Raw genomic sequence first — 13,894 nt, forward strand, 5'->3', positions numbered from 1 at the left:
ACACTGCAATCGACGACGACGGTGACAAACCGTCCACAATCGACCACTCGTGACCGACCCGCGTCTATAGAATAATAATCAATATACCTTATTGCAAAGATCCTCAGTGGCCTAAACGGTGACTGGTAATATACGATTTATTGAAACTATTACTGCCTTACTACATACGACCTTTGCACAGGTTAGGCTTGATATAAAAAATATATTCACCAGTGCGGTAATTTGGCGACATTGAATTTAGAACATCACAGAACTTCGTGGGTGGATTTGATATGAATGATAATATATTGAGACGTCAGCGCTTTAAATTTGATTATTCTTCTATAGTTCCATACCTGAATCAGGACAAGTTTATTAAGCCCCTGTCTCTAATGGGTGAATAAATTATACTATGAATTAATGTGTGTGTCAGAATCAAATGATAAGAATACGCTGTACAGTGTGGTATTCGAACCTACACTCGCTGAAATAAACAAAACTATCAAGGTCTTATCAATTTAACTTCGATGCACTCTAATGTGGATCAACATGCACACGATGTGTACAGTTGAGATGTAATGTGACCGTATCAAAGCTTCAGATTTCATACACAACTCTTACAGGTATGCATAACTTGCTTGATATCTACCATAGGGATATGTGTAGTTATGGTGGTGACGGAATGTACTTATTGTTTGTTTACGAATGTTTTTTTTTTATTTTTTTCTAAGCGAATCAAAAATCTCAGACATTTTTATACAGCACAGCAAGTATGATATATATCATATAAATTGAAAATAATATTAAATTGATTATAAAGTAAAAAGTACAAATTAGTATTTTGGTGAAGCAATTTCAGAATTTTCTGTATAGTTGACAGTCGTATAAAATTCAAAAAAAAACCGAAATAAAAATTTACAAGCAACTACTAATTTTTAATGAAAAAAAAAACTGAAAAAACCATCCATTTTTAGATACATATAGATGTACGTACCTTGAGTTAAAAAAGTCATATAATAATCACATTTAAATCACTCCGGTTTTCTAAAAAAAAAAAAACTGTTACCTCGTGTACGGCCGTTGTAATGAATCCACCATACTACAAAGTGCGAAAATGTATATATAATAATATACATCATACATACATAACTGAATTTCACTTATGCGAATAATATAATATGATAATATCGATGATATACATAATAATCTAATATAAGTAATTATGTAGAATAGAATAAATTTTATAATTTTTGACTATATTATTCTATAGATAAAACAATATAATGCAGTCAGCTGGCCATTGAAAAAATGCTACTAATACGATGCGAAAACGCTGATGTCGACAAACTGAAGAGTCGTCGACACTTATATTATATGCATTACATTATATACACGTGCCTACAATAATTATTATCAGAAAATTGAATTTTCAACGAGCCCTTGTCGCTTGAAGTATACGTATATGGAAACCTATGTTATAAGGCGTGAAATTCGATGTTTTAATAATTTTAAAATATTAGGCCGAGTCCGGTCTCCGAACATAGGATCTCGACGCAATTCATCTATTGTATACTGGTATATTATGATAATTTGATATATTACTACTGTTGTTAAGATTTGTTGAGATCGTTCAGTCGATAATTGACAATAATAAAATAATAAAAAAATATCAATCATTTTTAGAAGATTTGAGATCTAAATGAATAAAATGGTCAAAGGTGTACATTTAATTAAAAAATAATATTAGGTATATTGAAAATTCTTGGTTGAATAAGTCACGAACCAAATAAAAAGCCATAACAGACTTCACACTGATAGTAATATATAAGTATACAGCACATCACATATATATCACGGAAGGTTTGACGTTGATGTTTTTTTGTATACTCAATACTCTTGAAGTCTCACGGAAATTATATATATATATATATATATATATATATATATATATATAATATACTGCTGGTATATATGAAACAATATTATCACGAAGTAAATATATCTATACCAAGACCGATGATGATTTAAAATTCCTACCGAGAGACGTTCACACCGCCTTTTATGGTGGCGGAGTAGTTTAATTTCGTCGGTTGTTTTTAAGGAACTCCCCCGGGAAAAGGCTGTTACTATGTACAAATATATATATATATACATTACTATACATACGCATAAGTATGAGTATCGCCATTTTCCGGATGAACCCAAGTCCCTGCCGGACTGACAAAATCGTTAAGGACATATTATATGCAAACGACGCGTAACTCGATACGAGATATAAATCCTCTCATACCTATATATTATTATTAGTGGTGTAGGAAGACGAGGATGAGGAGCGGGTGGAGTAAATCGTGTATGGCGTATATATATATACGAAGCATGTGATTTTAAGGGTAATACGTTTTGGTTTTACGCTCTGGGATGACTGTTTTACAGAACGAAAGCAAACAACACGCTTTATGGTTATGGCAAAAATCGACGAGAACAAATAATATTCATTTCGAGTCAAAATTATATTTTTGTAATTTATACTTAGACGTTATACATATATATCATTATAAATGTATTTAGAGGTATTTTAAAATTTAAAGCTAACAAAAGACATTTTGTACAAAAGCACGACTTTGTTTTTTTTTAATCTTTATTTTAAACATTATTGTGTGCAATGTATTTATTTTTTTATAGAACTTTCATTGCTCTATATTACTCAACCCTCGATTTCAGTGACCCGTATGATTTATACGGGGTTATAGTTGGTATAATATAAACCTTTATATGGAAAATCGGTTTACAGGTATCACAATGCGCGGGCTTACAACAGAAATAAAAATACGACATTGTAATATTATTCGTGTATTTTAAGGTATTACTAATTTATTTAAATTCCAAATTATTACAAGTGATAAATAATTAATGATTATCAATTATTAAATGGTGATAACATTTTTTCGAGAACAAAATTATCAACATTTTCAATATTATGTCAAATTAATTACACAAAAATAAATCTATTAAAAATACAAAAATACTATAAAAAAAAAAATGTAACTCAATACCAAAGATCATCTATTTTAGAATAAAAAAAATAAATAAATCTATAAAATTATTTATAACAGCGATCCGAAGATTGAATTTATTTCTTAGCTCACGAGCTACTTAGAGTACCGTTCTTTCGACTAGTCTAACTTGTTTTACTACTATTTTCGATGTAAATCAATAGCAACAAAAATTTCAAAAATAAAATAAAATTGTATGGATACAAAATAAAAAAATACGTCACCAAAACTACTGCATACAAATATAACGTAGGTAGGATTTGTATGTTGCTTATGTTATCGTATATTTGCAATCGATATGACAATAAGAGCATACAATCATTTCGAATCTCGATAAAAATATGCATTTAAGTAAGTATGTATTCACTAACAACTCTTTGATTATTTATTGAATAGCATAATGGTGTATTTTATTTTAATGTATTAGAAATTTTTTTTTATAAGGTTCACTATTATAGTCAAAACAATATTATTAGGTTTACAATATTTTTTTAGAAATGCAGAGGTTTTAATTATTTTTTTTTTTATCGATTGTACACAGGTTTAGCTTACATATTACCGACTGTGAGAATATATTTTGTAAATAACGCGCTAAGAAATCCTTATCGACATAATATAATGATTGTAATGCACATAATAGCGATGGCGATGTCGTTTATACGGTATTCACAGAGATGTACACTAAAATTTCACGAGAAAAAAATATAATAAATGCACGTCATACAAAAAATAAAACTAGTACGTAATAATAATATTGTATAGTTTAAGAATTTGTACAACTCGTGTTTAATTTATATTTTAATTTTTTATCATAGAGAGGAACACGTTTATAAAATGTACATATAATAATATAATAATAATATGGCCTACCTATATACGGTGACAAATAAATAGCGGCGACGTCCTACTCCTACAACACGTTGTCGGTGTGGGGTATTTAGTCACAATAATTGTTGTTAATTCGTTCGTTTTAAAATATCGCAACACACAAGTCATCAAGTTTAAAAAAGGGATTTCACAGAATAATAGAGTAGCGGATTAGTCACGCGCGTCGCGTTGGATATTTATAAGCATATAAAAGATCGCTATTTAGAGCCAATCTACCTATACGAGGGATTATGGTACGATAAAGCTAAATAAAAATCGATCTAAATCCCGTATAAAAAATATCAACATGAAATCATGGTTTCGCTTACCCTGCAACGGTAGTAGTTGAGGCCGGACCGGAAACTGGCAGGTCATGGCACGAGGACACGCGATTGCCGCCGCCGTGGTGGTGGTCGGTCGGTCTGTCGGTCGGTCGGTCGGTCGGTCGAAGGTACCTACGCTTTACGACACGCGTCAGTCGGTCGTACGACTACGGTCGTCACTGAAAATCGTGGGCCGCCGCAACCACCGACACCGTCGCCGCCGTTTTCGATAATTGGCCGGCGGTTAAAAAATGAAATTAAAAAATTAAAAAATAAGAAAAGAAATACGAAAATCGCTGGGCGGACGGAACGCACACGGTGTGAGTATACCGAAAACAGGAATCCTTACCGTTACCGCGGGAAACGCACTGTGGGCACTTGTAAAAACGACGGCTATTAATAAAATAATAACATTTAATAATATCGATTAATAAAAATTTTAGATAGGTAATATTATCGACCACGACGTACCTATTACTATCTAAGACTATTAATGGGTACACACAATATATAGACACATACGCGATCGCGCGCGCACTGCACACAAACAACATGCACACACTCGCGCGCGCGTGCGAAGAGCTGACCGAAAAGAATAATAATAATAATAATAATAATAATAGTAATAGTAATATTTGCGAACTGGTTGTACTTGCGTTGCATCGAAACGCAAACTGTCATGTAGACGGTGTTTATTTTTTTTTCGTCGGTGCAACGAATCTTGAACCAGTTCCTCTCGCAGATCGCGCGCGCGCCACTCCTCCCCGGGCGGCCGGCCGGCCGGTCGGTCGGTCTCACTCCCAATAATAATATAATATAACCGAAGCGCGCACACATGTACACGAATACGCACACGTAAAACTATACTTATATTTATTTATATATACACATTCACGGACGCAGACTCCCGAGCGCGAGAGGACCCGACTTAACCACGGTCGGGAGATTATATTTTTCCTCTCTCTCCGACTCTCTTACTAAAATATAATATACACTATTGTTCCGTGCATTTGGTCTTTTCGCAAATTTCTCGTCGTTGCACCCCGCCGCCCGACATATTTCGATGCGTGTATTACACGTCCGCCGTACGTATCTCACCCTCCCCTCCATCGATATTTCCTTTTTTTTTTTTTTAAATCTTATAAATTCCTTTTGTATACATACGCGCATCCAGTTACGGCAGTTCTTGTAGATATATTTAAAATAACAACATGTCATCGTTGTATACGTAAAATGGCTTTCAAACTAAATTTATCAGACCTACTAATATCATTACATCTGTTATTGAAAAGAGATGTACCTACTTTAACACCTTTCACCATGGTCATTTCGGAGGGACTGCTTATTATAGATGTATTATTTATATATAAATTACTAAACGAAGAAATAGTGTGTCTTGGATTATTGAGTAAAATTAAATTTTGGGTTCCACAAATGAATATATAGAACTACTAATAATAATTTTTTTATGTAAACAGTTGTAAAAAAAATATCTTAAACCACTAACCAGTGTTTCCCAACCTTTTTTTATCACCGCGAACAACACGGATCATAACGTATACATCATATTAAACTTTAACTGTAGTCTCTGCCTCCTAAGTTTTAAACTTTAATTAAAAAAAAAAAATAATTATAATATATTAAATTTATTATTTGTTATTATTAACCTCTTTTACATGACGTGTGATCGTGCACTACAGTCGTGAAGCCCACGATAATAATAATAATAGAAAAATATTTATAACATAAGTTATACATAAAATATTTTAAGCGACTACCGACTAGTGAACAAATTTAGGCTTGACAAATTTCGGGACGGTATTATTATATATGTTGAAAAACAACGCCAAAAAAGAAAACTGAGAAATGTTGGTAAATTTAAATTATTCATAATAATGAAGAATAAACCGTATTAGATAAGAAACTGTACTGCTCGAGGCTGTTATTATGAAAATGTCGCGGCACAGAACACGACTGTTGACGTGTAAATAACATATTATACATAATAGTGTATACAATTATTTAGTTTCGTATCCAACAAGTAGCCCCCAGTCTATAGCTTGTATACATAACCTTTGATTATAATTTTAATTAATTAATATTTTTATAAAAAGTAAGAAAGTTTTTGTGATTAAAATCAATAAGATTTGGGCATAATCTAAGTATATTTTAATGGTCAACGATATTAGTGTTATATTGTCTACGTTTAACAATTTATTAAAAAAAAATATTGTTTTCAAGTATTTTCCTATGATTTTTTTTATTTTTGGTCATTACCAATATTAGACCCACTAAAATTACACGAATAAAAGTTAATTAATATAATTGGGCAATACTTTTTTGTGAACCTACTATCTAGCACTCCAGCGTATTATAAATACATCGTATACATACATACGGTGTGACCCGTCTTATATGTTATGTATCACTATATATCTCAGTCATTCAACCATATATTAAAATATGGTTTTCTATGATAATTAGAAGTTTCTGAATTACATATTGTTGCGGAAATTTCTCATTTTTAACTCCTTCACTCTTTTAGTTAGCAATACCATTTTGTTTTTCCTAAATAACTATTTTTTCACCGTGTATAGTTAAGGTTTTCTAAGCCTTTAGTAATTTTGATCCATCGATCACGATCCTAAACCTAAGATTGACGAGGAACAATTATTTTGAATTTGAAAATAATTAGGTATTTTCGAGTTTAACACCCATATTCAGTGATATTTTATGATTTCGGGATAAGTGTGAAATTTTCTGGAAATGTGTATTTGGATATACTCTAAAGCCCTGGTTATCACAACACACGGTATTTCAAGGTCCTTGAGCTAAGGAATATTTAGAAGTAGATACCGATACAAGGCGCCTAAACACGTTGTATACTATAATAAATTATTATATGTATTATCGTACAATATTTTGTTTACCGTTCTTCAGAGAAAATCGCGTAACTTAAATGCTGTGGTTAACAACAACTTGCTTTTATAACATTCACAAATGTTTGCTTTGTGGCGGAAACGGCAACCCAGGTGACAAAAAAGACTCCTGCTCGACACAGACCATTCCAAACGTAGAGACGATCCCTTTACAGAAGGTATATCCGAACCCTTTTATTACCCATTTGCGCTAAACGAATATTAAAAGTATGATGTACATTAGTACACTACACGTATTTTAATACTATGTGACAATTTTTAGAAACCGCTCAAAAACTCATAAAGCTCTTCGGGAATTTTACTTTTTAATTTCCGACTAATTTTCAATCCTAGGTTACCAAATAAAAGCGAGTAAACACGTCCGTAATATGATTGCCATTATATTATAATTAATCGTATAAATTATGATAAGCCCACACTATTTTATTAATCGTTTAATTTGTGTGGTTCTATTGTAATTTCTGAAAAATAATTCTATTATTTCTACACAATAAAATGTTATTTTTCATTTTTAACTGTCGTCCAATATCTATTATATTGACCGTTAGTGTAATATTATGAATATTATGATTAATATGTTTAAATTTTAATCTATATTGATTAGTTATTAGTTTTACGAATTACTGGTAAAGTCGAATACAATTTATTATTAACCCGAAAATAAACCATTAATACTATGTTATTATGTGTATTATTGTACTGAATGTAACATAGTATCACAAATTATAGATTATATAACAATATAAATTGTTGAATTTGGTATTGAAATTTTATGAAATTTAATAAGATAAAACGTGTTTGATAATTCAAAAAAACCACTAACCCAATAACGCGAAAACACACTGCTTATAGTGATTTTACAAGCGTTACATGTATAATCTTAAACGTGTCTCAAATGTCTGTCTAATATATTAATAAACGGCGCATCGTCAACGGTTTAAAAATATGGCAAAACGCTCTTAAGAATAAATTAAGTAAAATTCCGCAAAATCTCTATTACGTTCGGTATGTATATACTACGCGCACGGGAAATCGTCTAATGATTTATAGTTTTCTCGAAAAAACATAACTTTAGCGAGCTTAACAGTCTTCTCTTTATAATTGTTTTTGTAGAACAAATTGCCACCATATCATCTACATAAGATTATGCATATGAATATAATATAATAATACACATATATAACCCAAATTAATTGTTCAAATGATTTGTAGCATTAACTTGTGGTTATGCATGCAGTTAAAGCCCGGGAGTGTTGATGAAATGATGGTAAATACAACGCTGAACATTGTAACGATTTTATAACTGTACCGTCATATTACGATAACTGTAGAAATTCTGTTGTAATAACTTCCAATATAATGTTTGATGTAATAGTGTAAATTATCAAAAACTGTTATTTTCCAATATGACAACATATTATATTTTATTATATTCTTAATTTTTAATACACGATATTCTCGATTTTTGTTTTTCATTTTGTTTTCCATCAGAAACCGTAAAAATAAAATGTATTATTTTTAAGACATTTTATACATTTTAACAAGAAATTAATGCGAAAAAATCAGCAGACGATAATTGTTGGAAATTAAATTTTATCGAAATAACTTTTTCTATTAAAGTACAACACAATACTTTCAAATTTTAAACATAAGTACCTAAATATTTTATTATTTGTTTTATTCTGTATGGTGGAACTTGATATTTAATTACTATATTACATCTATGTTACCTATGTATTACAATTATTACATAGTCTGTACGCAGTTGTAATGATTTATAAATAATAGGTACCATTTATTTCACGGTGAAATCGAATTATGAAAATGAATTAGTTTAAAAGACAATACACCATTGATGTAAAAAAAAAATTGTACATGAAAACTTGTTTGTCTTTGAATAAATGAGAAAATAAAATGCGATGTACTTAATAAAAACTCGTTAATCTGTAAATAGAAATGTTTGAATTATTTTAAATAGGTCTTATCGATATTTCATTTGTCAAACATAATTTGAACAAATGCCAAACAGAACTACTATTATCCATCCGTAAAATTGAATTGCACTCACAAATGTTGTAAATATTTATTTTTTTTTTTAAATTGATATACATGGACTAATAATTTTATGAACAAGTTTAAATTTATTTTCGAATTTTTAAGAGATTTCGTTTTTGAATATTATTTTTAAACATCATCTACAAATCTCTTCGCGTAATCCACACGTTATAGAACTTGTTTGTGAGAGAGAGAAAACGTTGATCACGGAATCGATCGAATATTTAGTTAAAACGGTTGTAACATTGTATAAGTATAACTAATAGTGATTATACAATACACTAATTTAACAACAAAAATAAAAGTAATAAGTATCGAAGAGAGAACACCAAGGTAAATCCAAAATATGTTTTACTGGTCTCATTTAACAAGTAGCGAGCGGCATATAATTAGAAGAAAATAATCCATATCAATAAATAATAATCAACGGAATGTGTGCATGATCGTGAAATATTACTACTGGTATTCGTTAAAACGCGGGTATGTAAATAATTTAATTTTTCATCGAGTAAGAATAGGTACGTTGTTATGTTTTTAGAATACGTGTACATTGGACAGAATACATTCCACGAATAGCGGCGCATATTATTTAAAATGAAAACATATCAAATATATTATGCAACGGCCAACGGCAGAGAAGTGATGCAAAGTGAACAATTTTTATAACCATACAGTATACGCGCACAAAAACTATTCAATGTCCGGAGACTCACACGTATGCTCTTTTACTACCATGTATATTTCGATCTTACTAAAACTATATTCTCTGTGGTATTGGTCCAGATAAAGTTTTTCGGGGCAAAACGACGACTAAACTTATCGGAAACGGTCACTGTGTGAATGTGTCACAATTGTATATAAATATAGTATTTTTCAGGTCATATGGTTTATTTGGGGAGTAAAGGGTGAACGAGCTTATAATACAGGTGGAAGCCCTGAGATTCGCATTGATACCGATCAAATCGCAAAGCATGCTTTATCCAAGGTCAGATAATCATCGTAAAATATAAAAAATGTAATAATATAAGACACAAATTAACAACTATTTAGGAACTGTTCGTATATGCAACTATATATGCATGGTGGTATATTTTTGTACGAAAATCGATAAAATAATAATAAACATAGTATACCTATTAGAACGCAAAGTTGTTTAAACAATTATCTGAATCAAAAACAGTATTCGTGGTTCAGCCAAATAAATTAACTATTGAATATATGAATGTATGTAATATAAAAATGATCGAAAATATAGTATTTATATTCACGAAAAAAATCTTAACCGCGGTACGGGGGCCAAATTATATAAAAATAATAATAGTACAAAGTCGCAAATACGCAACATAATTTTTGGGAATGATACTTAGTTTCTCAGTTAGATCGTAATTAAATTCATACATTTTCATAAGGTTTGATAAATGAACTTACTTAAGGTTTAAAGTATTGTAAAAGTTAAAAAGTATCAAAAACACACTCGCTGCACAGCATATACCTATAATACAGTTAAAACTACATAGCCAAAGTCTTCGCGTTTATATTTAACAAAATATAAATAAAACAAATCAACAAACTCGGTTTCAACTATATGTAGGTACCTACGTGAATATGGCCAGAAGTGAAATCGACATTTTTCATTTTCTATAAGCGTTTGCAGAATGATTTATCGATCAATGTGTGTATACATGTATAATATAGTGATTTATAACGGCGGTGGTCTCTTATTATTTTCGATGGGTTTGAAACCGTAAGTATTGGAAGTTGCTAAGTATTTATTTTAGGTTTTCGTCGTCGAAATCCGGGATTAAAAACCGAGGGCATCCTAGCTGTTCAACCCCTCTTCGCATTGCCGGCGTAGGTACGCGCAGCCCGTTCGATCTGCAACTAAACAATTACCATACACACACTTGAACGAACGGACCCGAATACACGCTGGTTACTTACTTAGATATAACAATATATGGTACAAACGCCGCGCGTTAATCGTGAATTATATACATATTTACGTATTTTCGGCGCGGCGCGATATGAAAAGTCGGTGACGGCTGCGGCGGGCACGGCCACTCCTTCTTCCGATACACTACGGGAATTATTATAGGTATATTTTTGAGAGAATTGCCGAAAGCGCGCGCAGGGATGGAAATCAAACCGGAGGAGCCTATGTATATTGTATATATTATACTCACCGCCACCGCGCCACTGTACTATATATATTAATAACACAGTATACCGTCGTTCATCCACCTCCACCGCGGTGCCACCACCGCCGCCACCCCCGCCTAGGCCACCACCCTTTTACGCAGCATTAAAAGTTTCATGCAGAGCGAATATCGTCGGCTGTGTTGCCATAGGGATAATCGCATTAAAATCTAAAATGGTCTCCCGTTACACCTTGTTCGTTATTAAAATCCTCCGTATACATTCAAAAATTATTTCGCGGTTTATACAAACGGCAGCGGCGGCCCGCGCGCACTTGCAGCACTAGCTGTTACACACCGAAGTAATGTGCGGCCATTTTTGTTTGGTTTTGTACATTATTATGTTGTGTGCGCGAGTGTGGAGTGTGCATGCGTTTTTGAAAGGCTTTGCGGCAGGTTTTCTGAAAGGTTGCCAATAGCGATTAGTCCTCTACAATTGTGAACGTGTGCGTGAGAAAGCGAATTCGATAATTAAAAACTAGTGCTTGAAAATCACCGGCCATGTTTTTTCCACCGCGATTCAAATATAATAATAACATACAACTTTGAACCATCGATTTTTATTCAATAATATGCATGATATTATAATGCATTCGATCTGGATTAACCATCCTATAATTATTATGTATTATTTTAAGCGAACGATGGATATGATGATGACGATGATAATAATATCAATAATTAAACCTACAATTTAACTTAAAACATTAGGCCTGCCATATAGCTAAATATAGGGGTTTTCGTCATAGATTATGATAATATATAACGTTTTTACCGGATACACGCATACTACCTCACATATTACTCACACCTATACAATATAAAATAATATAAACTCCTGTCAACACGTGCTGTATGTCGGTGAGATATTAAAAACAAAATAATTTTTTTTTAAAGCAATGTAAAAATATATTCATAATAATATATCTAATTAGTAATTTTATATAATTAAACGTTTTGGCACAGTTGGAATTATTTATGTAGGTTTTGTACACGACCGCGCGGAATCGAGACGACATCTTTCTCTTTTCCAAATGTATAACGACGATCAATATTATTACCATACCAATCCTTCACTTTTATAATAGGTCATATATACATATTACACACGCATTTATATTCGATGACTCGGGATTTTCGTATATATATGTATACATAAGCGAGAGACCAACAGACGACCCTCCTCTTGTTATAATGTCACCGACATATTGTGTGACTATATATAGTATATATACGAGCCCGGGGGGATATAAGGGTTAAAGTCCCCTCCGCACACGTTGTCTAGAGCAGTATTAAATTATGACTAATATAATATATATACATATAATATACAAATCTGCTTACGAGGAACGACACGTGAAAACTGTAATCAACGTTCTTGAAAAATGAGACCCAAAGTGTAAAATATAATATCAGTAAAGGTTATTATAATAATATTATGCACACGCAGATCGTATTCACATCATATTTTATTGGGATTTGTGCACTATTCAATAAAATCGTATTATTATTTTCATCCGTTTTACGATAAAGTGTATATCGTAATATATGTATATTATATTGTACACAGTGTCATACGTACGAATGTATACGAATTTAAATAAAATAATTTGTGTGTAAAACACAACCGGGATTTGATTGGCACATATTTTCATGTCTTCTGAAAGACTTCCACAACCATATACAAATAGGAAGAAGAAAAAAAAGGTTAAAAGCGAATTATTCATTGCTTTGGCTTTGGCATTTCGCAAAAGGTCAAAACACCCGGAAATCGGGATTCCGACGACAATGTCCCCAAATACTACTGCGTACCTACCGTCTTTTGGTAAAAAAAAAATAAATAATACTGTAAACGTTCAAGAAAGAAAAAAACATTTTTAGTTCGGTTCTTACAAAAAAATAATATTACAACGCAATAATCGAGGCAATAATATACGCAACGGCTCGGCGGCCGCGGTGGTCGTATTATGAATATTTTTTAAAACTAAATCGGTTGGTACGAGTGGCTGGCAGAACGAAGGGATGTGTGCCGGATCGAAACTTTAAATTCGCAGTTTAACTCAAGGGATTTGTAACATTGCATTGAGGGAGGAGTTCAATTTATCCTTCTAATTCTGATTAGTCATGCGGGAAATAAAATCAATACTGGCAATAAAAAACCGCCGGAGAGGATGTAAATGAATGCCGCATGCCCGCGATGTTTGCCCAAATATTACCGACATCCTTTCCCCGGCATATATTTTATATAATATACATTGGCTGTCCCTCTGTGCGTACGCGCGTTTCAAACAGGGGAAAAAAATATTTACGATTAAAAAGCACAGGTCCGTGTGTAAACAGCGACGCAAACTGTTAAAGGAAAAATACACATACACCGAGTATATACTATGTATACACTATACACAACAAAATAAAATAATATTAATAAACATAAAACCTTTCTTTGGAACTGATAAAAAAATTATGTTATTTTCGGACCGATT

General features: G+C 32.0%; 1 protein-coding gene across 4 annotated transcripts in view; it reads right to left on the minus strand.

The window, feature by feature from the left end:
* LOC113554816 (broad-complex core protein isoforms 1/2/3/4/5-like) overlaps positions 1–13,894 on the minus strand; it is a 77,644-nt gene that overhangs the window by 34,755 nt on the left and 28,995 nt on the right. The window contains exon 1 of one of the 4 annotated variants that reach the window (XM_026958863.1): positions 4,229–4,783. The exons of the other annotated variants lie outside the window; for them this stretch is intronic. Within the exon in view, the coding sequence (XP_026814664.1) occupies positions 4,229–4,274 (46 nt within the window). The 5' untranslated portion in view covers positions 4,275–4,783. Of the gene's footprint in view, positions 1–4,228; positions 4,784–13,894 lie in introns of those variants that run through there. 4 annotated transcript variants of the gene reach the window in all.

The sequence above is a fragment of the Rhopalosiphum maidis genome, chromosome 2 (genome assembly GCF_003676215.2).
Source record: "Rhopalosiphum maidis isolate BTI-1 chromosome 2, ASM367621v3, whole genome shotgun sequence".
NCBI classification, from domain to species: Eukaryota; Metazoa; Arthropoda; class Insecta; order Hemiptera; family Aphididae; genus Rhopalosiphum; species Rhopalosiphum maidis.